At 54.4% G+C, this 24,820-nt stretch overlaps 8 protein-coding genes across 8 annotated transcripts; 4 read left to right on the forward strand and 4 right to left on the reverse strand.

The window, feature by feature from the left end:
- Positions 1-8: 8 nt before the first annotated feature.
- K489DRAFT_47170 (uncharacterized protein) lies at positions 9-572 on the reverse strand. Its single transcript, XM_033608646.1, has one exon. The coding sequence runs from the start codon at positions 512-514 to the stop codon at positions 152-154; it is 363 nt and encodes a 120-aa protein (XP_033457153.1). The 5' UTR covers positions 515-572; the 3' UTR covers positions 9-151.
- A 4,275-nt stretch (positions 573-4,847) lies between these two features.
- Positions 4,848-8,276, forward strand: K489DRAFT_303808 (ras GEF; the record flags this gene model as incomplete). The annotated part of the gene is made up of 1 exon (XM_033600489.1): positions 4,848-8,276. A coding segment is annotated over one exon (3,429 nt), but the record flags the coding sequence as incomplete, so codon positions are not given.
- A 1,297-nt stretch (positions 8,277-9,573) lies between these two features.
- K489DRAFT_372658 (uncharacterized protein) lies at positions 9,574-10,083 on the forward strand (the record flags this gene model as incomplete). The annotated part of the gene is made up of 1 exon (XM_033603354.1): positions 9,574-10,083. The coding sequence occupies one exon, from the start codon at positions 9,574-9,576 to the stop codon at positions 10,081-10,083; it is 510 nt and encodes a 169-aa protein (XP_033457155.1).
- A 2,557-nt stretch (positions 10,084-12,640) lies between these two features.
- Positions 12,641-14,375, forward strand: K489DRAFT_324312 (alpha/beta-hydrolase; the record flags this gene model as incomplete). The annotated part of the gene is made up of 2 exons (XM_033601746.1): positions 12,641-13,937; positions 14,029-14,375. 2 exons carry the CDS (start codon positions 12,641-12,643, stop codon positions 14,373-14,375), a joined length of 1,644 nt encoding a protein of 547 aa, XP_033457156.1.
- Positions 14,376-15,137: 762 nt separating this feature from the next.
- Positions 15,138-17,299, forward strand: K489DRAFT_343094 (uncharacterized protein). The gene is made up of 6 exons (XM_033602301.1): positions 15,138-15,320; positions 15,494-15,527; positions 15,598-15,686; positions 15,774-15,804; positions 16,066-16,580; positions 16,710-17,299. The coding sequence occupies exons 1-6, from the start codon at positions 15,195-15,197 to the stop codon at positions 16,857-16,859; spliced, it is 945 nt and encodes a 314-aa protein (XP_033457157.1). The 5' UTR covers positions 15,138-15,194; the 3' UTR covers positions 16,860-17,299.
- A 355-nt stretch (positions 17,300-17,654) lies between these two features.
- Positions 17,655-18,348, reverse strand: K489DRAFT_47419 (uncharacterized protein). The gene is made up of 2 exons (XM_033608647.1): positions 18,337-18,348; positions 17,655-18,168 (listed from the first exon to the last, which is right to left on the reverse strand). Exon 2 carries the CDS (start codon positions 18,079-18,081, stop codon positions 17,734-17,736), a length of 348 nt encoding a protein of 115 aa, XP_033457158.1. The 5' UTR covers positions 18,082-18,168; positions 18,337-18,348; the 3' UTR covers positions 17,655-17,733.
- Positions 18,349-18,904: 556 nt separating this feature from the next.
- Positions 18,905-19,786, reverse strand: K489DRAFT_390230 (DnaJ-domain-containing protein; the record flags this gene model as incomplete). Its single annotated transcript, XM_033606581.1, has 1 exon — positions 18,905-19,786. One exon carries the CDS (start codon positions 19,784-19,786, stop codon positions 18,905-18,907), a length of 882 nt encoding a protein of 293 aa, XP_033457159.1.
- A 758-nt stretch (positions 19,787-20,544) lies between these two features.
- K489DRAFT_412131 (uncharacterized protein) lies at positions 20,545-21,502 on the reverse strand (the record flags this gene model as incomplete). Its single annotated transcript, XM_033607895.1, has 2 exons — positions 20,545-21,183; positions 21,281-21,502. 2 exons carry the CDS (start codon positions 21,500-21,502, stop codon positions 20,545-20,547), a joined length of 861 nt encoding a protein of 286 aa, XP_033457160.1.
- Between the last annotated feature and the right edge of the window lie 3,318 nt (positions 21,503-24,820).

Here is a 24,820-nt window from a genome sequence, read left to right on the forward strand (position 1 = left end):
TCAGCACATCTCGATGGTTTCGGTTGACGGCAATTGATGATGACTACAGCACCATCTTTTGTTTGGGGTCTTCGAGGTGTTCGCGTGGGAGAGTAGGAAGTGGGATTGCCGGATCGGGACACAGCGACCTATTGCTTGCTCTCTCCCATCGTCACATACCAATATTCCTTCTTGCGATCTTCAGGGGCAGGCACGTAGGATTGCAGCTGGGCGGACAAGGAAGGATGGGGGGAGGGCGTTGGTGTTGGTGTCGGGGATTCCCCAGCGGATTTGGGCCCACGTTACATGAACATATATGTTGTTGTGAGAGTGTTGTGTCTAGCACGTGATGAGAGGCGTAATGATCATGACAGGCACACCAGCGCACAGAGCGTCGCGATGGTTCACGTTGATGTTGACGTCGTGTCGACGGCGATGGACTCGAGAGAGAAAAACAGCAACAGCAGCTGATCAGCATACACACGCACGCCGCAATCATCATCAACAAACGTTCGGTCACGAACATATTGCTCATCTCATCGCTTGTCTGTGTGCAATGTGTGTGTGTGTGTGATGTCCATGCAGATGCTGTTTCAGGTAAAGGGTGAGATAGACATCCGCGCTAGACAAGTCCCCCAGTAAATTTCCCTATTGGTTGCAAGCATGAAAGAGTTTCTGTCTCTCTCCCACACAATCGCGAGTGCGGCAAATGTGTGGTCCTCCCACGAGTTGTCGTTGATGGGAACGGCCGCGGCCGAGGCAGGAACGCAGGAAATGCAATGTTGGCCCAGTCGAAGACATGGAGGATCCTCTCGCTTCACAGCGGAGGAAGGAATCGTGCTGGATCGGGATGCACTGTACTACTCATACTGGATGTGTACGACTGATCTCTGCATGGGGAAATTGGCGTGAGCGAAGATCTGACAGGGGAGTGAGTGCCTGGTCGCACGCAGCAAGTGCTTGAACGCCTTACAAGAGAGTTTTCTTCTGCTCGTGATTGGACTCTCTCGCGTGATATGTATACATGTATCTGCTGCATGTGAGATTCTTTCCCCATCACTGCATGCAGATGTTGCGCGCCACCAGCAGGGGATCGAAGAGAGGAGTATGGACGGAAGAGGAGGGGTGTGCGATCGGAGCCTCCCTCTCTGTCTGGTTTGCACTCTTCTTGCTTCGTGCTTTGCCGAGTCGGTCGGTGGTGGGAGCCATGCCCATACCGTCGGCGAACCGTCAGATGTGCTCATGCTCTTTTCCTTTTCCTTTCCCTTTCGGCAGGATCACCACGCAACGGACTCTGTTCTCCACTCGGACTCGTAATATACAGAGATACAGTACGAAAACCCGCAGGTTCTATGTCATTTTGTGACCTGTGCATGCCACCACCACCACCCGTTCACGAGCATCGAAAGCAAAAGCAAGTGGCGGGTGACACCAGCAGTTTGGGATGGAAGGAATCCGTTGAGTGCACAGTCGTGATGAGATGATGGCATAATGGACATGTCGTGCGCGCATGGTTTGTTCCCAGGAAACGTTGTACAAAACGGCTCAAATATAAGCAGTCTTTTCCCGGAGCCATGGACGGACCACAACTGCTTCGTTTTGCTCCAACGGCATAACAGGTTGAGGTTGGTGTGTGTGTACGCTGAAGCACTGTTCGATGTCTGTCCATTCATTCACAATTACAACACAACACAGGATGTTTGCGTTTTGGCTGAGGGTGGTGAGCGAATGCAGATGTGCCGTACATCTGCAGGAACAGGGAACGTCCCGCCTGTGAACTCAAGTGCCGAGCTTACGAGATGTGTGTATGTGTGTCTGCGGACAGTATCGACATGAGATGGACGACCTCCGTGAGGACGGGAGAGATATGCCGCGACGAGTGCCCAAGCAGGTCAAGCGTCGCCGTTGTTGTTTTCCGCGCCACCATTTCCTTCGACCGCCACCACCATCTCGTCTTTGATAACACACTAATAAATAGCAGCTGTTATGGATATTAAAACCATGATAAATCATAATAATAATAACCTTGGAAGATGTGTCTGGAGTTGCCATCACGATGGAATGGAGGGGTCTGTTGGGCGGGACCGTGCGTACGGAGTCGGGCGTCGGCCCGTGACCCATGAAATTGGTGGACTCCTACGAAATTTGGCTTCCCCCCGTACATGATAAATACCTAGATACCTAGGTAGGTAGGTAGGTCGGTAGCTCGAGAGATGTCCTGGCGTGCCTGGATTGTGGACAACCCTGGAAATCCTTTGTTTTCGTCCTGTTGCCAAGCGCGAGGGGTTCTCTCATTCGCGCGCGCCTTGTAATTTCGTTCGGTCGTCCCTTCCCACCCAATGTTTTGCTGCATCTCCCCCATCTCACCACCGAATTCCCCGAACAACCTGTGCCTGAAGACATGTCCCTTTGAATGTCTCATCGTTCCCAGGATGCATGATCACGACGGCTGATGGATGGAGTGACGATTGGTCGATCTCACGCATCCTCGCGAGCCACATCAAGACATCATCGTCCTATCAATGTCGCTACAAGGTAGATCACTCGAATCTCGTCTCACACGTGGTGGGAGAGCATGGAAGGTTCAATTCGATATGAGAGGCTCGTCGTACGCGCCCACCACCAGGGGTCAACAGCACGAAATAATAGATGTACTCGTGTGATGAGAATCCCCGCGGCACCCTCCCTCTCTTCCACAGGAGCATACTCCCCTGTTCAATACTTGTTATTTCTATTACTGCTATGTACTGTGTTCCTTGTACAAACAGTGTACCATGCATCTCATTCTCTTTCATCACAAGGCTCTCCGTTTCGGTCCCTAGCCAAAAGAAGAGAGACAGACACAGGACCGAGAATCCCGAGGACACGATTGGGTTTACCGACTGGTCTGCTTTTAATAATATTAATCCTGGTCGTCGCACAAGCGGGATGGAGAACGGACTCGCGCTGTGTGTCGCTAGCATCAAGCACGTCCCTCCCGATTGCCGTCGTCGCAGTGGCAGCAGCAGCAGCAGCGTGAGCAGCAGCGTTTTCGTGTGCTCGTATGCCATCGGTACCGTCTGGGAGGGACAAGGTCGGTCCTGGTCGTGGGAATCGACGAGGCAAAGCACCGTCGATGAGAGAAAGAGAGGCGAGAGTAGCCCACCCGAGGAGCAGCGAATGTACAGTAGACCGATCAGTAGTATGCGCCGGCCTCCAGGGCCGACGATCAGGGTGGGTCTGGTCCGGCTAGAGGCGTCGTAGCGCCCATCGGAGTAGCAAAGCGTGCAAAAGGTCGAAAAGAAACTTTGAGCCCGGAGGCATGGAGATATGTGGTGGACCGTGACGGGCGATGGTGATGATGGTGCATGTGCGTGTGCGTGTGTGGGTTTTGTGTGCGCGTTTGAGGTGATGAGGTGTGTGGGTGTGTGCATCCTCCTTCTCCCTCCTCCTTCTCTCTCCCCCCCATTGGCGTTGCTGGTGCACAGTTGGCGCAATGCCTGCTGCCAGCCATCACATCTCGACTAGGACACTTTCGCATCGCGAGGAATGAGATAATGTGAGCGATTGTGTAGTACTCGTCGGACTGTACTGTACTGTAGATGCCCTCTCTCTGTCTCCATTGAATGTCCGTGTCCTCTCTGATAGCTAGCCTAGGGCGCGCCTCTTTGTCGACCGCCGCCGAGAACCTCTTCCTCTCCCCATTCACCATTGTCTGTTCAGACGAAACACGGTCCTTGTTGCTGCTTTACTGCTGCTGTTATTACTGCTTCTTGGTGTTGACTCGGGATCATTGGAACTTGGACGCGCACAGCGATAATTCATAACGACCAGGCAGCGTGTACTTCCAGCGACGAGAACGGCGCCCGGCAGCCATCACCTTTTTTTTTCCCACGTAACATCAACACGCAACACGCGTTGATTTGAGCGAACTCGCCGAGTGACAATTCAGAGGGAATCTATTCGGGAGACTGGGACCGATTCGCACACACATGCGATACACCACACAATCATTTACAACAGTCCGACGCCGTTCTTACCGGACCGAATCCACCCTCGTTATACAATCACTGCTACTATCGACATCGTCATCACGGACGTCGTCATCGCTCGGAGTCGACAGATTGCCTTCTGCCATTCGCTTTCTATCGCATCATCCTGGGAAAGCGGCAGGAGAGACCGATACCCTGGCTGGCTTTGAACCAAACAATTTCCAAAGAGAGGAACCACACATTGACGCCGCCGCCTTGCATACATACAAGCAGTACTTGTTCGAGGACATACCCTCTCCCTTGCTTGCGCGCCATCATTGATTCCTCGCCTCGGGGTCCGCGACAGAATTCTCGTTACCCGCGACCTGACCGGAAGAGTTTCAGTACGTCCACCAGGTTATCGGGGCGGTCTGACTCGAGTACCCATGCGCATGACCAACTGCATGCTGCCCGCCTGCATACCCGCAACATCATCATAACCCGCAGCGAAAACGGGAGACAGAGGATCGTGAGTACACAACGTCACCCAATTTTATCATCCAAGCGTATCTGATCGAAGTGTCCTGACCTCGTCTGCAGTCTGGGTCTTGTTGAAACAACACTCCTGTATCATTATTACATGTAGCGGAGTCTTGTACAACGTCTGGTTCAGGAATCTCACTCAAGCGCAGACACGTCGATCTTCCGGAAGCCACATGGGCGCGACGCGGTCATAGCAATTACTCCGGATTTCCGCCACCACAACCACCACCGCCGTTCAACCCCTCTCACGTACACATCATGGACTTTGCAACTCGAGGCGATCCGTCGCGAAACTCAGATACTGGAGATCTCCTCCACGACCGGTCACAGCGTCTCATCGCTCCGATTGTGACGACTGCTGGCTTCTCTTCCACCATGACGCCGCCTTTGACCCCCATTGGACCTGCGGATGCGGATGCCGAACCCGCTCCGCAGCAGTCGCTCTTTCATAACTACTTGCGCGCCCTACACGACTTTGATCCCAAGTCAAGTTCAACACCTGGAGAAGACGCCTCGATGTTGACCGCGAAGCTCAAGGCCGGTGATCTCATCCTGGTGCACTGCATTCACGCCAACGGCTGGGCGGATGGCACAGTATTGAATTCTGGCGAGCGCGCCTGGCTGCCGACGAATTACTGCGAAGGATATGATCACCCATATTTGCGCAATCTGTTAAATGCCATGACTCAATTCTGGGATCTCCTGGGCGCGAGCGAAGATGCCAATCTCTCGACATTTGTGCGACAGGACTACATTCGCGGGCTGATCGCAGGCGTGCGATATCTGCTGGAGCGCGCGGATTGCTTACATCGCGACGTACCGCTCGTCAAAGCGCATGTCGGTGTACGACGAATGCGCAAGGGCCTCCTCGCGGATCTGTCGTCGCTCGTTCAAATCGCCAAGCGGCTTCAAGAAACGATCAGCGAGCCGTTCGCTGGGGAAGTGATTCATTTCCTGCTTGAGGATCTCATCACGAAAGCATGCAAAGTGGTCACGAGAGCCGTCAGCTTTCTCGACGTCTGGACCAAAGAGACCAGCTCTCGTGGGGACGAGCTGGGCTGGCTATCGGTTCCTGAGTCAGCGAACGAGCCTAGCCCAAGCAATGCACCACAACTGAACATCGACACGAATGCTGTTGCCAAAGATGAGCCCTCTAGCGCCGTTGATTCTGCTATGGCACTCATGGATGACAACAAGGCAGAAGCTGAACATGATGTGGAGCAGACCGCTGAGCCAGCCGTCGTCGCTTTACCGATAGCGGAGACGCCCAAAGACAAGACAGCCCGTCTCTCTGTGGTCTTTACTCCTCCCGCTGGTACTGTCGCCCATCGCCTATCGCTTATGAGGAGAGATACTAGTCACAGTGTAGTGTCAACACCTCTCGCATCGGAACAGCTCGCCAAGGCTCACGATATCTGCATTAGCCATATCGGAGCATTCATTGGACACCATCTTCATTCGAGACCTTGTTCAGAGCTTGTCGCCACAACCGACAGGCTTGTGCAGGCTTGCAAGAACATGCTGATCATCGTGGACGAAGTTTGTGAGCGGGACCCACATAACTGTGCCCAGGTTCGGAAAGTAAAGGCGGAATTCGAGTCGAAAGTGGAGGAGCTTGCGCGATCCACCAAGGACGTCTTTAAATTCTCCGACTCACCTGATGACGAGGAGATTATGATGCCAGACCAGAGCAGCCATCTTATCACTGTGGGAACCGACCTCATCCGTAACACGGCCGAATGTGTCATGAAGACCCGAAACGTCATCGAACAGATCGGCGACTTTGAGTTGAAGGCTTGGGTTGTCTCCTCGCCCGTCACGACCCAACCCATGTCGGACATGCTACCGACACCTCCGCCGAAGGAACCACAATCACCCGAGCGAGAAATCACACTGACTCCGGCGAAACGATTCTCGGTCGAGAAGCGATTCTCCATGGAGAAGCGTTATTCGATTGAGCGACGACTTTCAAAGAAGTCACTTCCTCCGCTACCTCAAGCCCCTCCAGTCCCTAATCCACGCGTGTTGACAGCGATCTCAACCGATGTCCCGGTGACCTCTCCGATTGATGTCATGGAAACCCCAATCACTCCGGCCATCACCTCCATCCGACAATCTTTGCCCACACCTGCCGCACCTGTGGTCTCGCGACATCGATCTGCCACGCGCGTCTCCCAGACCTCGAGCAACCTCGCCGAGTCCCTGCGACGACCGTACTCTGTGCGATCGGATTCGATCAGCCCTGCTAGGAAAGACAGCATCGGCATGTCCACTTCTGGATCGACCGATACCTTTGCCAGCAGCGTACGCGACTCCAGCATGACGAACAATTCACAAGGGTCTACTCGCGCGACAACGCCCGACCAGACCAAAGACTCGCCCAAGACGGAGTCGGCCATGATCGGAAGCTTCGCTAGCCTTTCAGACATGCCATACCTCGTAGCTGACGAGCAGAACGATCACGAAGCCACTCTCCTCCAGAAGACGTACGCCAATGAGTTGACTCTGAAAGAGGATGGTCAGGTATCCGGAGGTAGTCTGCCTGCATTGGTGGAGCACCTGACCCAGCACGATTCCGCTCCAGACCCAGTCTTTCTCACGACATTTTTCGTTACTTTCCGCAAATTCTGCGACCCCCGGGATTTCGCACAGGCGCTCATTGCGCGTTTCGACTATATCGGTGACAGCAAGACTGTCGGCATGCCAGCTCGTCTTCGGATTTTCAACATTTTCAAATACTGGTTGGAGACCTACTGGTCGCCCGATGCGGACAAAGAAGCGCTCACCGAGATCGAAAACTTCGCTGCGTTCAAACTCAAGCAGCATCTTCCTGCTGCGGGGGACCGTCTCGCTGACTTGGTTCGCAAGGTCAGCATCGGCTACCGAGATGGAACACTCACAGGACCTGGCGTATCAGGTGTTGGCAAGACCATCCTCACCATTGGCATGTCTTACGAGAATGAAGCCAGCGCTCCCGGCCCGATAGTCAGCAAGAGCCAGTTGAACTCTTTGCGCAATGCCGTCGGCGGAGGCTCTCAATGCAGCATCATGGACTTCGAGGCCATGGAGGTTGCAAGACAGATCACTATGTTGACGATGAAGACCTTCTGCGACATCCGGGCGGAAGAGCTTCTCAGCATGGACTGGGGAAAGAACAACACTCAGAAGGCGAGGAACGTGCGAAAAATGTGCTTGCTCAACACTGACCTCGCCAACTTTGTGGGCGACACCATCTTAACCCCCGACGAGGCCAAGAAACGTGCCGCTGTCATCAAGCAGTGGTCCAAGATCGGTCATGCTTTCCTTGAGCTGCACAACTACGATTCCCTCATGTCCATCATGGCCACTCTGCAATCTTCGGTCGTCCAGCGATTGAAGCGCACTTGGGAGATTGTCAGCAAGAAGACCAAGGCCCGCATCGACGAGTTGGCCCAAGTGTGTGACATGTCCAAGAACTACTCCTCCTTGCGATCCCGTCTGGCCGAGCCGGTGGCGCCTTGCCTGCCGTTTGTTGGTATCTACCTCACCGATCTGACCTTTGTCATCGCCGGTAACCCCAAACGTCGCGAGCTCCCCGGCAGCACCTCCGAGACCGGCGGGCCAGTGTCCGTCATCAACTTCGACATGTACGTGCGCATCTCCAAGATCATCACCAACCTCCAGAAATTCCAAGTCCCCTACAAGCTCAAGGACGTCCCGGAGATGCAAAACTGGATCGAGGAGAACCTCATCCGCATGCGCGAGGACCACGACAAACTCGTCAGCTCCTTCCACCGCCGCAGCCTCTTCATCGAGCCCAAGCAGAGCGACAACGGCGTCTCCCGAAAGCACTCCGTCACGGCGCCTTCCATCGCCGAGAGCCTGGAGGACCGCCCGAAGACGTCCGGTGGCGCCAAACTGGAATCTTCCGCCCCGCCCCCGGCCACCAAATCCGACCGCTTCGATTTCTTCCTGAAGAACAGCTCCTTCAACCTCACCCGCTCAGGGAGCCGGCACGATCTCACCACGATCGCCGACGTCGAGGAACAGCAGCAGCCCAAGCGCGCCAGCGCCAGCTGAATGCTCGAACGCCCATGAATAAAAAAAAAGACATGTACACCTCACGAGAACGAACATACCCTCTCTCCCTCCCTCGCTCTCTACGACATCCATCCAACACCCAACAACATCTACAAACCATTTCCATTACAGCCTGGGCGGCCCATATTATGATACCCCATTCATGCGATTTCTTCCCGGACATTCCATCTTTCTGTCCCTTGTTCCCTGTTTTCCAGCCATCATGGTCGTTTTGTCTCATTCCAACCCCCAATTCAACCATTCCTTCAACTTAGCGCTTTTGCTTTTGCTTTTCGGATCTTCTTTTTCTCTTTCTCGCACTGCGGGTTGATTACCCAGCTGGATAAACGTCCCCATACCCATTCGTCATCATCATCACTTCTTCTGGTCGATGAGGATGCCATGCTATGCCATGCTGTGCCATTTTGTAATATACATTCGCATCTTTAGAGATATATGATATGGATATTTACATCTTGCTCTCACTCGTCTGTGCATGTTGATGGATGTCCCATTGTGATTTCTCGTGGACAGGAGAGTGCTTCACTCGTGAGGAAGGAGGAGCATCATCGAGATACAGAGCGAATGGGAGGGAAAGAAAGGCACATGATCTGACGCGAGTGCTGTTCATCCGCGCTTCTGCGTGCGCATGAGAGAGCGAGTCATATATAGTTGGAAAAACACCATCTTCTGGATCACTCGTTGACTGCAGTGACGTGTCCAGATGTTAATATTTGCTTCATCTATGATGATGTGCTCGTGTTTCCACGGGCTTCTCTTGACGATGTGGGCTTGGTATATACCCAGGTCTCTTGTTCGGGTGGAAAAGGTGACACCACCACCATATATATCGCATGTGGATCTACCCACGTACCATTCCTGCGAACGCGGCAAAACACGAAGCAGAGAAACCAGAAAGTGAGATGTCTCCACGTCGACAACGTGGATTGCTCTAGCTTGTTCTTGCTGTCTTCACTACCATGACCATGACCGTCGCCGTCGCCGTCGCCATCGCCATCATCATCTTCACATCCGCATCTCAATGAACGATGTCTCTCACGACGAACCATCGACTTGCCGCTTCACCACGGGGCTCTTTTGTGATTCCGATACGTGCAGACATGCAACATGTGCTTTCCCTCATGACCGGCCCAGGGCGACACACATCGCCGGCGAAGCAAACGAAACACTCGAAGGGAATCCGACGTTGGGAAACGCCCAAGAGTCCGTCGGAGGAGACCATCCGCGGATCGAGCTCGACAAAAACCTCAGGAAGCTTCCTACGCCCGTGTCGATTTCGCACGCGTCATCCCTGCCCGCGATCGGCGGCTCTCCTCCTACGTCGAAATCCAACCGATGCGGAATCCTCTACAGCGTCCTCCGACCTGGCGGTGCTACTTCACCATATGCTCCTCCCTCCGCAACAGCACAGCACACGTCCGTGACGGATCCGCCAGGACTTTTCACGTCGCCGTCAAGCAACAACTTGTTCTACCACGGCGGGACTAGGGAAGCTCAGTGGAGAAGCCCTCTGTCCCAGCTCGTTGCATGAAGCTCCCGGCGTGCTAGACGGACCTTTGCCTGTTCGACTGCGTTGGGCGATACACGCTCTCCTCAGTCGAAGGGACACGTTAAAGGGACGATTCTCGCTGGGGAGAATTTCCACAGCATCGTTGTCGTAATTATTGTTGTTTCCGACGAAGGCCATCGGAGTGGTTGAAACCCTGCTCCCTGCGGAGATCGAAGCAAAAATTCCTTATGATTGTAATTACGATTATAATTATACCTAGTGATTAGGCAATGGCACGTCCTCATCGCCTCTCGTGCGCGCGACAGCGACACGTGGGCCAAGTCGTCGTCCGTCCGTTCGCGCCGGTGTCCTCATCCTCCGACCTAGAAGGCATCCGATGAGGCTGAGAGAAGGACATTTGCAGTAGTGTGTGTGTGTATCGGGCCGTCCTGATGCATGCAAATACAGACAGCGAAAAAGAGCGAGCGTCGTCCCGTAGAGACAAAAACAAAAATCGAACTGTCGTGGCAATGCCGGGCTCGACACGTGCTTGACGACGAGGTCGGCACATGGACCCACCCCACAGACCTCGTTCTCCTTCCATGGACAGGCCCCGGCGCTTGCCCAAATATCGAATCGAGGGAAACAAAAGCTTATTCTTCCTCGTCCGCCTCGCTGCGCCTGGGCCTGCCCGCCCGCCCTCCGGCTTCTAGATTAAGCCTCCCTGTTTGCTTTTTGTTTCCACATGCCCACCGCACTCTCTGTCCGCACTCTCGCTCGTCACCGAGCTGTGGGATGATGGAGTTTCGTGGCTTGAAATAGGATACCATATCCTCGAGGCTATGCGATATATGAATGTGTGTATTTTTATTCTGTGCGCGGAGGGAGAGATGGGAGTTGCCATGCGTGCCGGACGCTGCTGGAACGGCGAGGACGGACATGGTGATGAGAGACGAGACAGCAATTGTCTTGCGGACCGCTCGGATAATGACCCGCCCGACCGACGAAAGGATATGTAGGTGAGAGGTGAGATGGAGGAGAAGCAGGGCGACAGCTGCCCGCATCGCATCGCATTGAGTCTTTCTTTCTCTCTTTTCGACCGTGCATTCTATTCCGAGACATTCGAGTTGTTATTTATTATGCACAGCCTTCGAGGACGACGATGCCAACCACAACTACAATATCAACACGAACAAGCATCGCCGCAGACTCTTACCGCAGATAAGCATCCATGGGCCCAGCCAGGAAGGCATGCGGGACGAATGAGATGAGACGAAGGACATTCCTCATTCCGTCTTTTCGGGAATTCCTAATAATAATGCTAGAGACAGGGACGGGAGCTGTGTCTCCCAATTGAAGATAAACTCGCCGGTCTAGCCGATCCGACGGCGGTGCTCGACCCACGTTTCCGTCTGTCCCTCTCTCTCTCTCAACTTCCCTGGGACGTTGGTGAGATCTGAACCAGGCTTGTCCAGATGTCGCCTAGTGGGGCGTTCGTGAGATTGTCTGACGAGGCCATCGTCGCCGTCGTCGTCAGCTCGCAGATTTGGCTTTGGTCTTCCCTTCCTGGCTCCGTCGCCGCAGTGGTGAGGCTCGCGATGGTTACACCAAACCTCATCATTGGGGTAGTACATACGGACTGTATCGTGAAGACGTGTGGTTGTCATTGCTCTTATTATGGATATACATATATGCATGTCAGATTTCAGCAGGATTGTTGCTGCTGCTGCTGCTACTGCTACTGCTGCTGCCACTGTATATTATTATGCAATTGCCCGTGAGCATGTTGGATTGTATGGTAGATCTGACTGTATGGTCCGGGATTTGTCGTAGTGTATATACCATATACTATATCGTGTGAGTAGTGGTTGTCGCATCCATCCATCCATCTCTCACGGAGCTATCTGTCGTGTCTGTCCGCCTGTCTGCCTGTCGTGCGCGCGCGTCACCCAATCCTTCCAACCTTCTCTTCTGGTGATGGTGTGGCGGCCCTCCGTCGATCCTCAAGCCCCTTCCTCTTGTCCGTCTCTTTTCCTACTGCTGTAGGTATTATAGTATTCTCGTCTCTCTCCAGCTCTCGCGTGCTAAGATTTAATTATTACCATCACTGTCATTGTTACTCAAATACCTCCCTTCCATTCCCCCTTCTGGATGCTTGGCTGACGTTGATCATCGCTCTGTTTTTCCCTTTTTCGACTGCACAACACACAACAACGTGCCCGTCAACCACCACGTGCGCGCCCAATCGGTCATCTGCTCCAACTTGCATCTGAGAAAGCATCACCACACGCTCTTCCTTGCCGACTCTGCATATCGTGTTATTGTTGCATCGCATTGCATACCCGCTCGTTCTCCGCGCTCGCGCCATTGCCTGCGGATCAACGGAGCTCTGTCGCTTCCAAATCACACCTTGGCGAACAAAAGAAGACATATAGATATAGAATAGATCGTCACAGACGCCGGGCGACCGGGGCTCTTCGACACCAGCGACTTCGCTCGACTATCAATTGGGATTGCTCATACCCTGCGACCCCCGACCTTCGACAGACGGAGCTTTAGCTTTCCACGTCTTCCTCTCCTCACGCACATCTCGACAAAAATGCATTTCTCAAGTCCTCGACGACTTCTGCTCTTGGCCGCGACCGCGTTGCCACAGCTTGCCCTCGCCGTGGACGATGTCGTGCACCTCGACTACGCATCATATGAAGGCGTCTCTGGCGACAACGGCATATCAAAATGGCTTGGGATTCGTTATGCCGCACCTCCATTGGGAAACCTCCGCTTTGCCGAACCACAGGATCCCGATTTCGAACCATCGAAAGTGGATGCATCAGAACATGGCCCGATCTGTCTAGACACCAAGGCAACCATGCCCGAAGGCAAGTCGAGTGAGGATTGTCTATATCTCGACGTGTACGCTCCTTCCAGCGCATCATCGCAGAAGAAGCTTCCTGTATACGTCTTCCTCCAGGGCGGTGGATTCCAAGCCAACAGCAATTACAACTACGATGGGACTGGTTTGATCTCCGCCAGCAACGATGGCATTGTCGTCGTCACATTGAACTACCGTGTCGGGCCATACGGTTTCTTGGCGAGCAAAGAGGTAGCCAAGGGAGGTTCGCTGAACAACGGTCTCAAGGATCAGCGCAAAGCCTTGCAATGGGTCCAGAAATACATCAGCAAGTTCGGCGGTGATCCCAACCATGTCGTCCTTGGAGGTGCTAGTGCCGGCGCGAGCAGTGTTACTCTTCACCTCACCGCCTATGGAGGTCGCAACGACGGCCTCTTCGTTGGCACCACTTCCGAATCTCAAGCCATGGGAGTTCTGCTGAACGTCGACCAATCCCAATTCGTCTACGACGCGCTCGTCTCTCGCACTGGCTGCGGCAAGCATTCTGATACTCTGGGCTGTCTCCGTGGTCTCAGTACGGACGCTCTCCAATCCAAGAACATTGTCATCCCGTACTCCGGGAACTCCGAGGCAGGTCTCTATATTTACGGCCCCACCATCGATGGCGACCTCATCCAAGATTACACGCCCAACCTCCTCGCCGCAGGGAAATACATCCGTGTCCCGGCCATCTTCGGTGACGACACCAACGAAGGCACCGTCTTCACCCCTCGCAACACCAGCTCACAAAGCGACTCGAGCAGATTCCTCAAGAACAACTTTCCCGATTTGACCTCGGACCAGCTCAGTCACATTGCTCAGATGTACCCTGTCGACAACACTCCCTCCTATTCCAACTCCGGTCGCTACTGGCGCCAGGCGGCGAATGCCTTTGGCGAGTTGCGATATGTCTGCCCGGGGCTGCTGTTCACGCGCACGTGGGCCAAGAACGTGCCGGTGTGGAACTACCGCTGGAACGTCGTCGATCCCGCTACCGAAAGCGAAGGTAAGCTTCTCCCCGCCGAGCAATCGCTCTCTGACGACTCCACGCCTTCGCGTCTGCCCTCCACATGTAATCATCACTGACTTTATCCCAGGCTACGGCTCCTCCCACACCAAAGAACTCGCCGCCATCTGGGGCACGCCCTACATCACCGGCAGCATCCCCGCGAGCTACGGCTCCGGCGGCGTCAACGCCCCCGTCGCCGCCAAGATCCAACAGTACTGGATCAGCTTCATCAAGACCCTGAACCCCAATTCCCTCCGCCAACCCGGCAGCGCCGCCTGGACGCCCGTCCTCGCGAGGAACTTCGCCACCAGAAACCTCTCCCCGAGACGCTTGCGCTTCGACACGGGCGATTCGGCGGTCATGGAGGGTGTCCCTGCGGATCAGCAGGCGCGTTGTGCGTATTTCGACGGGATCGCGCTGGGGTTGAAGCAGTGATTCTTTTTTTTTTCTCTTTCCCTGCGCGTTTCGATGCGTTGCTGTTGGGCGTTTGCTGGGGAGTGTTTTGGGGTGCGATTGGTGCATGGAGGCGAGTAGCAGCGTGGAGTTTCCCTTTTCTGGGGGGTTTTTTTCTTCTCGTGGGTCCTTTCTTTTCAGGACTCATCATGCATACACATCGTTGTCTCTCGGAAGCATGGGGGCAGTTTTTAGGATTTTCATCTTCATCATTATACATAGAGCTAGACGGATGCGAATACCCATTTCCTTGTCGCGCGAGGGATACTTCAAGCACGACTACCTGCGTGCCCCTATATTTACTGCATTCTTTAAAACCTCTCAGCAACATATCGTGAATGTGCAAACAACTGATCTCGAGACGGATTCGTGTGCCGTTGTAGAGCTGCGCGCACATTGGGAAACGTTCAGACGGTGAACAGACCGTGCTCATCAGTAAGATTATGCCCATGTGTGGTTCGGCGTGCAGCAATCCAATCGTGCCCAATCACTGCCTTCACGTGCCAATGTCTTCCTCTCAGATGGAAATTCCTGCCTGAGGTTTGAAGAAGATGAAACCCGGCAAATTCGGGAGAGCTCGGGGGAGAAGTTTCACGCCCAAGCAAGCAAGCAAGCGGAGGAGGAGGTGAGCTTCCATTCCAGTAATAACGCCATTTTGCGCAAGCTCGACATCTCTCTCTCCCCAGCTGTTATCATTATTGCCATTGTTTGTTTCTCCGTACAATCCACACCTCCTTTGTTTTATATCAACCTACTTCTCTCTCCATCTCTACCACCACCACCACCACACACACCGTCAACATGAGCTTCACCAACATCCGCAGCGAGACCGCCGCCGGTCTGGAAAAGGCCGCCGAGAAGATCGCGCCCAAGGGCAAGGCCCTGCCCATCCCGGCTTTCGGTGACTTCAGCAAGGCCGCCAACGACGTAGGTTTTATTGCCGAATGGAGGAGAAGAAAAAAGAGACCTCCAGCCTGTCGTTGAAGGGATGCGCGCGCGAGGAGCACAGTTTCCGCAGCTGCAATGGAGAGGAGGAAGACGGTGCGGCGATGGACATCAACACGAGCTAACACGTTCTTTCTTGGGATTTCCTCCAATAGCTCATCAACAAGGACTTCTACCACTTGAGCCAAGGTCGGTGGATTCTCCGAGGGACAGACAACTTGAACTCGTATCAACAAGCTGACCAATCTCCCTTCTGCAGCCACCCTCGACGTCAAGCTCAAGGCTCCCAATGGCACCAACATCACCGTCAAGGGCAAGCAGGCCTTTGAGGGTGCCACCTCCGGCTCCGTACGTCTCTCCATCCCGCCCACCGATGGCGCATCCTGAAGTAGACCATCTCTCGGACTGACGAATGATTTCCATCTCTCACCACAGATTGAGGGCAAGCATGTTCTCAAGCCCCAGGGTACGCCCAAAATCTCTCCTTCTTCTGATCTCACATCCGCCGATACCTCTGCACCAACACAGCGCAAAAAGAGAATTGCAAAGAAACCACCGGAGGATAAACATGGACATGACGGGAATCTCCCCTTTCTCCACATGATTCACATGGTCACCCGCATACCCGCTCCACTGCGCACTCAAATCTACCTCACCGCCATGGGAGTCCCCAAGGCGGAAGGCCCCTCGCATGGAAGATTGGCACTGACATTTCACCATCCAAAAGGCGTGACCATCACCCAGGCCTGGACCACCGCCTCCCTCCTCGACAGCAAGGTCGAGCTCGCCGACGTCATTGCCCCCGGCTCCAAGGTCGACATCCAGAACCTGTGGAACCCCAGCAAGCCGGCCGCTGCCGCCCAGAAGGTCAACTTCGCCTACAAACACGCCAACGTGCACAGCCGCGCCTTCGTCAACTACGGCACCCAGTCCGGCAAGATCGACACCATCCTCGACGTCACCGCCGGCCACGACGGCTTCCTCGTCGGCGCCGAGGCCGCCTACGACGTCCAGACCGCCAAGCTCACCAAGTACTCCCTCGGCCTCGGCTACCAGGCCCCGACCTACTCGGCCAGCTTGATCGGCACCCAGAACCTCAGCATCATCGCCGCCAGCTACTACCAGAAGGTCAACAGCTCCGTCGAGGTCGGCGCCAAGGCCGGATACGATGTCGCGAACAAGAAGGCCAGCGGATTGGAGTTGGCTTCCAAGTACAAGTTGGACCCTCTGTCCTTCGCCAAGGTGAGTTCCCATGAGCCCGATTCTTTTTTGGTCATGACTATGAAAGAACCTGGGAAGACGTCCCAGTATTTTGATTTCGAGAATTTGAATTTCTAATACATTGCTCCGTGAATTTTTCCTCCTTTCCAGGCCAAGATCAACGACCGCGGTATCGCCGCCCTCGCCTACTCCACCAAGCTCAACGCCGGCACCACCATCGGCCTCGGCCTGTCCCTCGACACTAACAAGCTCAACGAGGCCGGCCACAAGATCGGCACCTCGCTCACCTTCGAGGGTTAGAGAAATCCAATCCACCTGGAAAGGGGAGGCGCGCGCGTGTGTGTGTTCTTCTCATCATCCCCGTCTCTACCCGTCTCTCCCCGACTCTCCCCCTTCGGATCTCAAATCATCGTCATTTCCCCTTCCCCTGTCCTTCCCGTGAACTTCGGAATCTGTCCCTTTTTTTTGTCCGTCTTCCTTCTTTTCTTGGAGGGGAGAACAAACAGGGTGATTTGGGCGACGTCTCACGGGAACGCGTGCGGGATGGAGATTGTTCGAGGTCGGAAGATTCTCAGGGGCGAGGGGAGGGACGGAGGCCGGGGGGATGCCGGCGGACTTTCCCATAGAGTTTCGAAGAGACACGGGCAGCGTATGTATGTACTCGTATCGATTTTTTTTTCTGTAGAAACCACAAAGGAAAAGATAAGAGGCCTACAAAACACGCGATTTTCTTTTTCAAGCCTTTTTTGGAGGCGGATGGAGACAATCGTCTCTCCGCTGTATCTATCATCCCCTGGCGTCCAGCCGTTTGTTCCTGACGGATGCGGCGCAGTGTCCTCCGTCGTTTCGTTTCGTTTCGTTTCGTCCCGTTTCATTTGTCCCTCGAGATGGCCTGTCGCCCGTCGCACGCACGAAACGCTTCCATCATCCCCTGGAGATCGCCGTGACGATGCAAACGAAAGACGGAGTTCGCATCTCCCCATTGTGTTCTCATCTTCTCATCTTCCCTTCTTGTAGTTGCCCCCTCTCCCCAGATCTCCGAATAGCTTCCGCTCGATTGGGGGCTCAATCTACTATTTATTTTGATTTTTATTATCTGTATGCCCGCCCCATCATCATTTATACATATGTAGATTTCCATGCGAAGACGTGCCGATTTCACAATACCTGTCTATTAGTCTATCGTGTCGGATCGGATCGTACACACAACGCTCCCGAAGGTTTGCGGACTGCGCTGTCGCTCTGTTATTCTCACTCCTCCTGCGCCCTCCTTTCTTTTGTGGATGCTTTCTTTCCTTCTTTGGATGCTTTCTCCCGGTCTTGATCGATCGATCTTTTTCTTTCCCCTCCTATCGAGATCAATCAATCTCCTTCCCTTCCCTTCCCTTCCCTTGACTCTTCCTCCCCCTCCTAGATCTCTGCTTTCTTCGCTCTCGTGAGTCCGGCAATCTCGAAAAAGAAAACTTCGGGGATGTTCTCCTATCACAGCCTCGGGATGCAAACCGTGCATCCAGGTATGCATACCTTCTAACCTGTATTTCCTTTTTTTCCAATCCTTCTCCCCGCCTGCGCCTCAGATACGGAATTCACCTGGGTGGGTAGTTGGGGGATTTCTCCCGAGGGCTTTCCGCTCTCGCGAAAGCTTTCTTCCTGTTCTTTTTCTCGTTATTGGATTCTTCTTCTTCTTCTTCTTCTTCTTCTGCACCTATTATCGCGGCGAGTGAAATGTGGCCGAAATCAGGAAAAAGGCGAGGAAAGAAAAGAAAGGAAAGGAAAGGAAAGGAAAACCCCCAAAAATCCAAATCCGGCGACGCTCTCCCGGCTCACTCCGCGAGAACGAGGGCGGAAAATGATGTGAGAAATTCCCGTTTCTTATTCCCCGCGGATCGATGATGATGATGATGATGATGATCTTTGTCCACATGAACTCGCGCCCAACTCTCCCCATTTGGCGCGATTCTTCCCGCCCTGCTTGTGAGCGGAACGGCGTGGCGCCGGGCTTGGCGGCCGAAGCAGGGGGGTCGCTTTCCTTTTCTCCGAGGCGGTGGACGCTGGTGGTTTCCGGCTCATTGGGTGGCTTGGGGTGTCACTACCGCTCGTGAATCTCGCTTGGGGCGTTTCTCTGGGAAGAACCGATGCCGTTGGCGGGTCGGAGATCGGGTTGTCTCGAGGGTGTGATGGTCGGGTGAAGAAGAGAGGCTGTCGTTTCCTCTCTTTCTCCCTCCCTTTCTCGCTCCCAGTGGCCTCGTACAGGATGCTCTTCCAGAATCCCGAGAAATTGTCCTTGCCCGCATCCTCGTTCTCGACAGAGCCAGTTCAAGGTGGATCTCCTTTTCACAGCACTCTCACCCCTCACTTATCTCATCCCTCCGCGTCTTGCCCTTCCTTTCCTTGCCCCCGACTACCACCGCCGTCGTGGGCACCACCGGCCCCGCGGCGAAAAGCCCCGAAGCGCTGACCACGACCCCGAGAACGCCCATCATGACGAAGAAATTCATCGGCCCGCTGTTGCCCCTCCCCATGGCGATGTCCTCCTCCCGAGCCGCCTGCTCGCGGGCCCTGCGTCGCATGCGGTCGATCTCCTCGTGCGTCTGCGCATGCGCCACGTGGTCGAAGTGCGGGACGTCGTTGTCGAAGCCCGCGGTGAACCCCCCCGGTCCGATCCCCGGCTCCGAGGACGTGGCCTGGTGGGCGGAGGGGCCGTCCGCCCCGCTGGCGGAGCGTCCCTGCGCTTCGTGCGTGTGGCTCGCCTGCGAGGCGTAGGCGCCGCGTTTGTCGCCGTGCTCGCCCCAGCCGCCGTTGCGGTAGAACGACGGCGGCGGCCCGCGGAATTGCGTCCTGCGCCGGCTGAGGCCCGAGGCGGGGCGGCCGCCGGGCCCGCTGCTGCTCGCCGAGGCGGAGGAGTAGCTGCCGCGGAAGTTCGGGTGTGGTGATGATGAGGAGGGAGATGAAGAGGTGGATTGGAGAAAGTCCCGGTCGTAGAGGGATCTTTTGGCCGGTGAGCTGAGCGTCGCGTAGGCTTCGCTTATGCGCACGAAGCGTTGGGCCGCGCCTGGGTCGTTGGGGTGAAGGTCCGGATGGTTGGATTTGGAGAGCTTGTAGAACTGCTTTTTGATGTCGGTGGGCGAGGCATTGGTCGGGACGGAGAGGGTCTCGTAGTGGTTTGGGAGGGTCCTTTCAAGGTGATGGGAGGTTTGGTGGAAGGGTCGTCGGCCGGCGACGGTCATGCGGCGAGGGAGTGGGTCATTGGGACATTGTTGGAGACTCCGTCGAGGGAGAATGGAGCGGGAGATCATGCCGATGTCTTTGGAAGGAGCATTGATGTGTTGGATGAGCACCGGCAGGTGATGTTGCTGTTTGCACGCGTGAGCCGTGGAGAATGGTTGGTGAAGCTCTTGAATGGACTACAGATGAAGAATTTAGGGAATGAATGGCAGACGTCATAATGTTCGAGAGGCCCGATTGCGGACCCTGAGGCTGAATTGCGGCATGAACGCCGACATCAGCTCAATTTCAGGGCGGATGATCCCATCCATTATCGCCATACCTTTTCTCCAGAAACATGCAAGGCTCTCTTCCTTGTCATAAACTTCACTGTCACGACGCTTGCAAGATTGAAGATGATCTCTCTCTCACGTCCTATGGAGGCGGTCAAGAGGCAGCGGGTGTATATTACAAAATGCAGCATTTGAGCGCGCATGTCGCTCATGCCTCTTTCACATCCAATCTTGTCCAGCTTCATGAACGGCGACAACCCTAGGGAGGACCTATTTGAGAGGAAAGATTGGAGGACAGATAGGCAAACCGCATATACTGCAGTACTTCACATCAGTTGAAGACAGAAAGAAAAGAACCCGAGAGAACCATGATATGCACAAGTACAAGTTCAATCTCATCAAAGGGGCAACTTTTGCTTGTTCCACAACTCTCATGTTAGTTGCCATCCTTATGTCCTCCCTACCATCAAATTGCTCCCCAATCCACCTCACGCCATGGCGAATTTCCGCCCATTGCCCGTGCCACCGCCGTTGAAATCCTGCACAATGCCCTCCCAGATCTGCTTCAGGACACCCACACCCCGATCCCTCCCTCCGGACAGATCCTCCCGCGCCAATTTGTCGACCGCATCACCGACCGAGCGCTCCGCGATTTCATGGAAATCGATATGCAAACCATGACAATCGCTCAGTTCCGCCAAGGGCAGCACGGCGCGGAGGCTCATGGCGTCGGCGGACATGGTGCTGATGGTCGGTTTCATGACAGTCTCTGCTTGGGAAAATTCGTCGGTGGGCGCGAGAGTGTTGGCTCCCTGTCGCGAGATTCTCGAGGATGACGAGGAGACGAGATTGGAGGGGATGATGGGGACGCGGAGGGAAGATGTTTGGGGGTTGTGAAGGGTCGGGTGGCTGTCGTCGTGGTCGGCAGCCGTCCAGGGCATGTAGGCGAAGTCGATGGTGGAGCTGTCGTTGACGGCCTTGAGGCTCCTGGAGGTGTTGAAGTGGCGGGTGCCGTTTCCTGCTGCTGCAGAGGTGTTTGGGGAGGTTGTTGGCGTCGGCCGGGTTGGAGAGGTGGTGCTGAAGGCACGATGGTGGGCGAGCTGGTCGGCGTTGATACGGGCGATGAGCTGGGAAAGACGAGTCAGCGACAGTGTCACATTATCGTGAAGCGTGATCTACGAGAGGACCTATCAAGAAACAGGACGGAGAGGATGATAGACTTACATCTTGTTTGTCGCCCGAGGCATCAATCCGACGACGCTTGCATTCAGCCCGCAAGCCCGCAATGTCGCGAGGGATGTTGAGGATGGAGCGTTCTTGAGTCAGGACGGGCGATGCATAGGTCGCTGGACCGGTCATGTGCAAGCTGCGGACTTGCTGGTGGTGGCTGCCATGACGGGCGAGATTGCGGAGAGCCACAAATTGGCTTGCGCGAGGAGCGGCCATTTCGTTGTCGTCGCTGTTGTTTCTTTCACGAGGTGAGGTTGTGAAAGCGGACGCGATTTCAATGATCGTTCTTGAAGACTTAGGTCGAGGGAATTCCCAGGCGTGCTGGACGGATGATAAGTCGCAGGGGAGATCAAATAAATATCTCTTCTTAGGTTCCTTGAAGTCGAACAAAGAAGGGTGCGATAGGCAAGACACGAAGATCCAGGGCTTTTTCGTCGGAGGGTCTTGGCCGAATCAGTTATGATGTGATGCTCAGACACTTCCGTCAAATCGACACGACGCGGTCCGTCGCTGGAGGCTGAATCGTTCTTGCGGTCAGGGAGGTGGATCTGCAAGCCAAGCAAGAGCGATGTGCTTGGGCGTTGTTTGAGACTCGCAGTTCGTTTGCTTCAGGGTTTACCGCTCCTTGGGTGCTTGGCTATGTACCGAAGTGAAACCCGATTCACCCGTTCACTGGTTGTCGATCGTCAGGGTTATGACGACGATGAGGTGGGCAATGTGAGATCACGCTGCAGTCCGACTCTATCCAGGACTGTTACTGTTACTGTGTGCAGGTGAACCGTGTCATGCAGGGAGGCGATGTCAATCGGGAAACGACGAGGGACTCTCGGAGTTTGGGAAAGTGAGTTTCGGGGTTGGGATCTCGGGGAGCGAAGAAGGGTCAAGATAAGAAGAGCGAGGGTGAGAGAACAGAGGCAGAGGATATATATGAAGCTTACGAAGCAACAGAGATGAAGGCATGGTGAGCCCCTCCCTCCTTTATCATCTGGGTATGCTTGATTATCGTCACACCCGGTTTTGCCGTGCCATAAGCAGAGCGAACGTACTACACAGTGTGCACGACATGAGCTGAGGTGTACACCCACGAGTACGACACCGAACACCACGTTCCCCTCCCCGCCCATTCCTGTCTCCTCCTGCGCGCCAGGACCATATACTGTACGCCCAGCTCGCCTAGGAAATACATTAATATCTGCCACAAGTCAATCAAACAGCACGTCCGCCCATCCAACGGTAGAGACTACAGTATACACCAATGACCGTGATACGTGCATGCAGGTGCTATGGAATGGGCCGTACAGTACAGCACAGTGCAGCACAGCACACGCATGGATGTAGTAGTCTGTGGAGAAGGTACAGTGCTGTATGATGCAGCAGTGTCCTTGGAGAGAAACTTATTCCTGTAGCTCCCCATGCCCGAATTCCCCGGGCCGCCTTCATGGTCGGTTGTTGGCCCGGCTTCCTTCCTTCACCGTCCATGCGTGCTCCATTCATGCAGGCATCGTCTTCGTCGTTGTCGTGGCGCGCATGGTTCACAGGCCAAAGTGTGGGGAAGACAAGGGCGCGAACGAACCAAGGGAAACTCAACTCCAGTAGGACCAGTACTAACAGGACTCTAATAACTACTGGACCGACTGATGTGCTACGCCAAGCTCACTTCCATTGGGTTTTCCAACCGGTGACCCTTGGCGGACATATCTGGGCGGGGGCTCTTGTTCCAGAATTGAATCAGATCGGGGCATTCAAGCTTCGGCAATCTAGGTACTGATGACCATCGTGGAGTGCTGGGGTGTACTTGGCTGTGCTGTCCGGCTGCAGTCTGGCAACGAGGAAGTGTACATATCTGCAGGACATTGACACCACACAGTACAGTGCACAATTCTCACGACGGAGCCGCGAGCGAAACAAAGAGGGTGTTGCGGTCACCATCACGATCATCCTCATGCTCAACGCGCCCGTGAGTATGGCTGCTGTTATCCTCGTCTCAACGGGAGAGGACCTTTTCTTTGAGCCTCCAGCCCTTCCTTGCATTCCATCGTACCATCTTACACACGCCAAATCTCCGTTTTCCGAAAAGCGGTGAGATCCACATCTCAACGTCCGTCCGTCGTCCGTCCCACGCTCGTACGATTGAGAGAGATTCCTTGAGAGAGCAGAAAGGGGACTGTAGCTGGGAATCCCTCCCCACTGGGATCTGCACTGTTTTCTTTTCTCCTCGTGTAAAGTCCCGTGTGGAAGGAGGGAGAGGAGGACATCCCGCACGACTCGACAGCACGGCCAGCTACTGTCCTTGTGTACAACGGTCGCGAAAGGTAGCAAACCGCTGCCCCCGAGTGACCGTCCCAACCCAAGAGGAGGGACGAAAGTCAATGGCGAGTTTCCTTGATCTACCAGCAACCATACAGCATGTACATAAAATTTACTATAGATGTCATGTACTGTAGATGTAGATTGTTGTCATGCGTGTGCTGTCATCGTACATCTCCTGTAGCTTCATGTACATTAGTTAAATCGGATGAGATGCAGATGGGTATTTCGATGACTCATCAGATACTTCTTTTATCGATGACTAATACATCTCTGCTGCTTTCGCCCATCAAATGTCAGATTTGATTGAAAATGTCGTTTTTATTAAGCTGTCAAAATGCTCCGCCGATTTGATGGATACATGCACATGTGGCCCACGGTCAATCCGTCTTCCACTAAGCTCTCCTCAGCATACCGACACACTGACTACTGCACAATGCTTACGACTCGTCGCCATATACGGAAAGAAGCTGTCGTGCCGTAGCCAGTAAGCTTGACAATAAATCTCTCAGCTCTACCTACATATTGACCGTACAGCAGTCGGACTCGATGTCGATTCTCTAGCAGAGAGGACCGCAATGTAAACTTCACTAGCATACTCGCTAGCTCCTCCGACTGACTCCAGTGCCGACACCCGTGCGGCAGGTCACATGGCACGTCTGTGTGCAAACGAACGCATGGGGAAAGCAAGCGAGCAAGCGAATGAGAAGGAGAAGAGGAGGAGGGAATACTAATGACAACACAACGAGGCGCGCCTCAATCTCATCCTCATGCCATGTACCGTACACACTACTGCAAAGAGGCGTCACTCGTGATAGAGCCATTGATCGAAAACAAAGAGGAAGGAAAGGAGGGAGGGAAAACGAATCCCGAATTTGTAGCAATCCCAGTATTCCACATCCCATCCACACCCAGCTACATCCAGTCGCATCGTCACCCATGAAAGCTTCACCACGGTGCAGAAGGATTCGCATGCACATATCGCAGAGGAGGCAGGGTGTGGGAGGGAGGGAGTCGTTGGAAGAGCCGCATCTTGCTTGGCAGACGTTGAGACAGAAAACGAAGGTGGACAGACCGCCGCAACGGCCTCCCCTTGAAAAACACTGTGCATATCCTGTACGATGGATCTCTCTATGCTGGTGAGACACCTTTCCCAAACACACTGCTGCAGCTGCTGCAGAAAGTTGGTGCTTCGTCGTCCGTCGTCCTGCGAGTTGAATCTCCCAG

Source organism: Dissoconium aciculare, assembly GCF_010015565.1.
Source record: "Dissoconium aciculare CBS 342.82 unplaced genomic scaffold K489scaffold_11, whole genome shotgun sequence".
Taxonomy (NCBI): domain Eukaryota; kingdom Fungi; phylum Ascomycota; class Dothideomycetes; order Mycosphaerellales; family Dissoconiaceae; genus Dissoconium; species Dissoconium aciculare.

Bases quoted from the DNA above. Each gene is read 5' to 3' on its own strand.
- K489DRAFT_47170 (XM_033608646.1), bottom strand. From the start codon at position 514: ATGAGCAATATGTTCGTGACCGAACGTTTGTTGATGATGATTGCGGCG.
- K489DRAFT_47419 (XM_033608647.1), bottom strand. From the start codon at position 18,081: ATGCATACCTGGATGCACGGTTTGCATCCCGAGGCTGTGATAGGAGAA.
- K489DRAFT_343094 (XM_033602301.1), top strand. From the start codon at position 15,195: ATGAGCTTCACCAACATCCGCAGCGAGACCGCCGCCGGTCTGGAAAAG. The intron at 15,687-15,773 runs GTACGTCTCTCC...CTCTCACCACAG, and splicing joins AGGGTGCCACCTCCGGCTCC to ATTGAGGGCAAGCATGTTCT. The intron at 16,581-16,709 runs GTGAGTTCCCAT...CCTCCTTTCCAG, and splicing joins ACCCTCTGTCCTTCGCCAAG to GCCAAGATCAACGACCGCGG.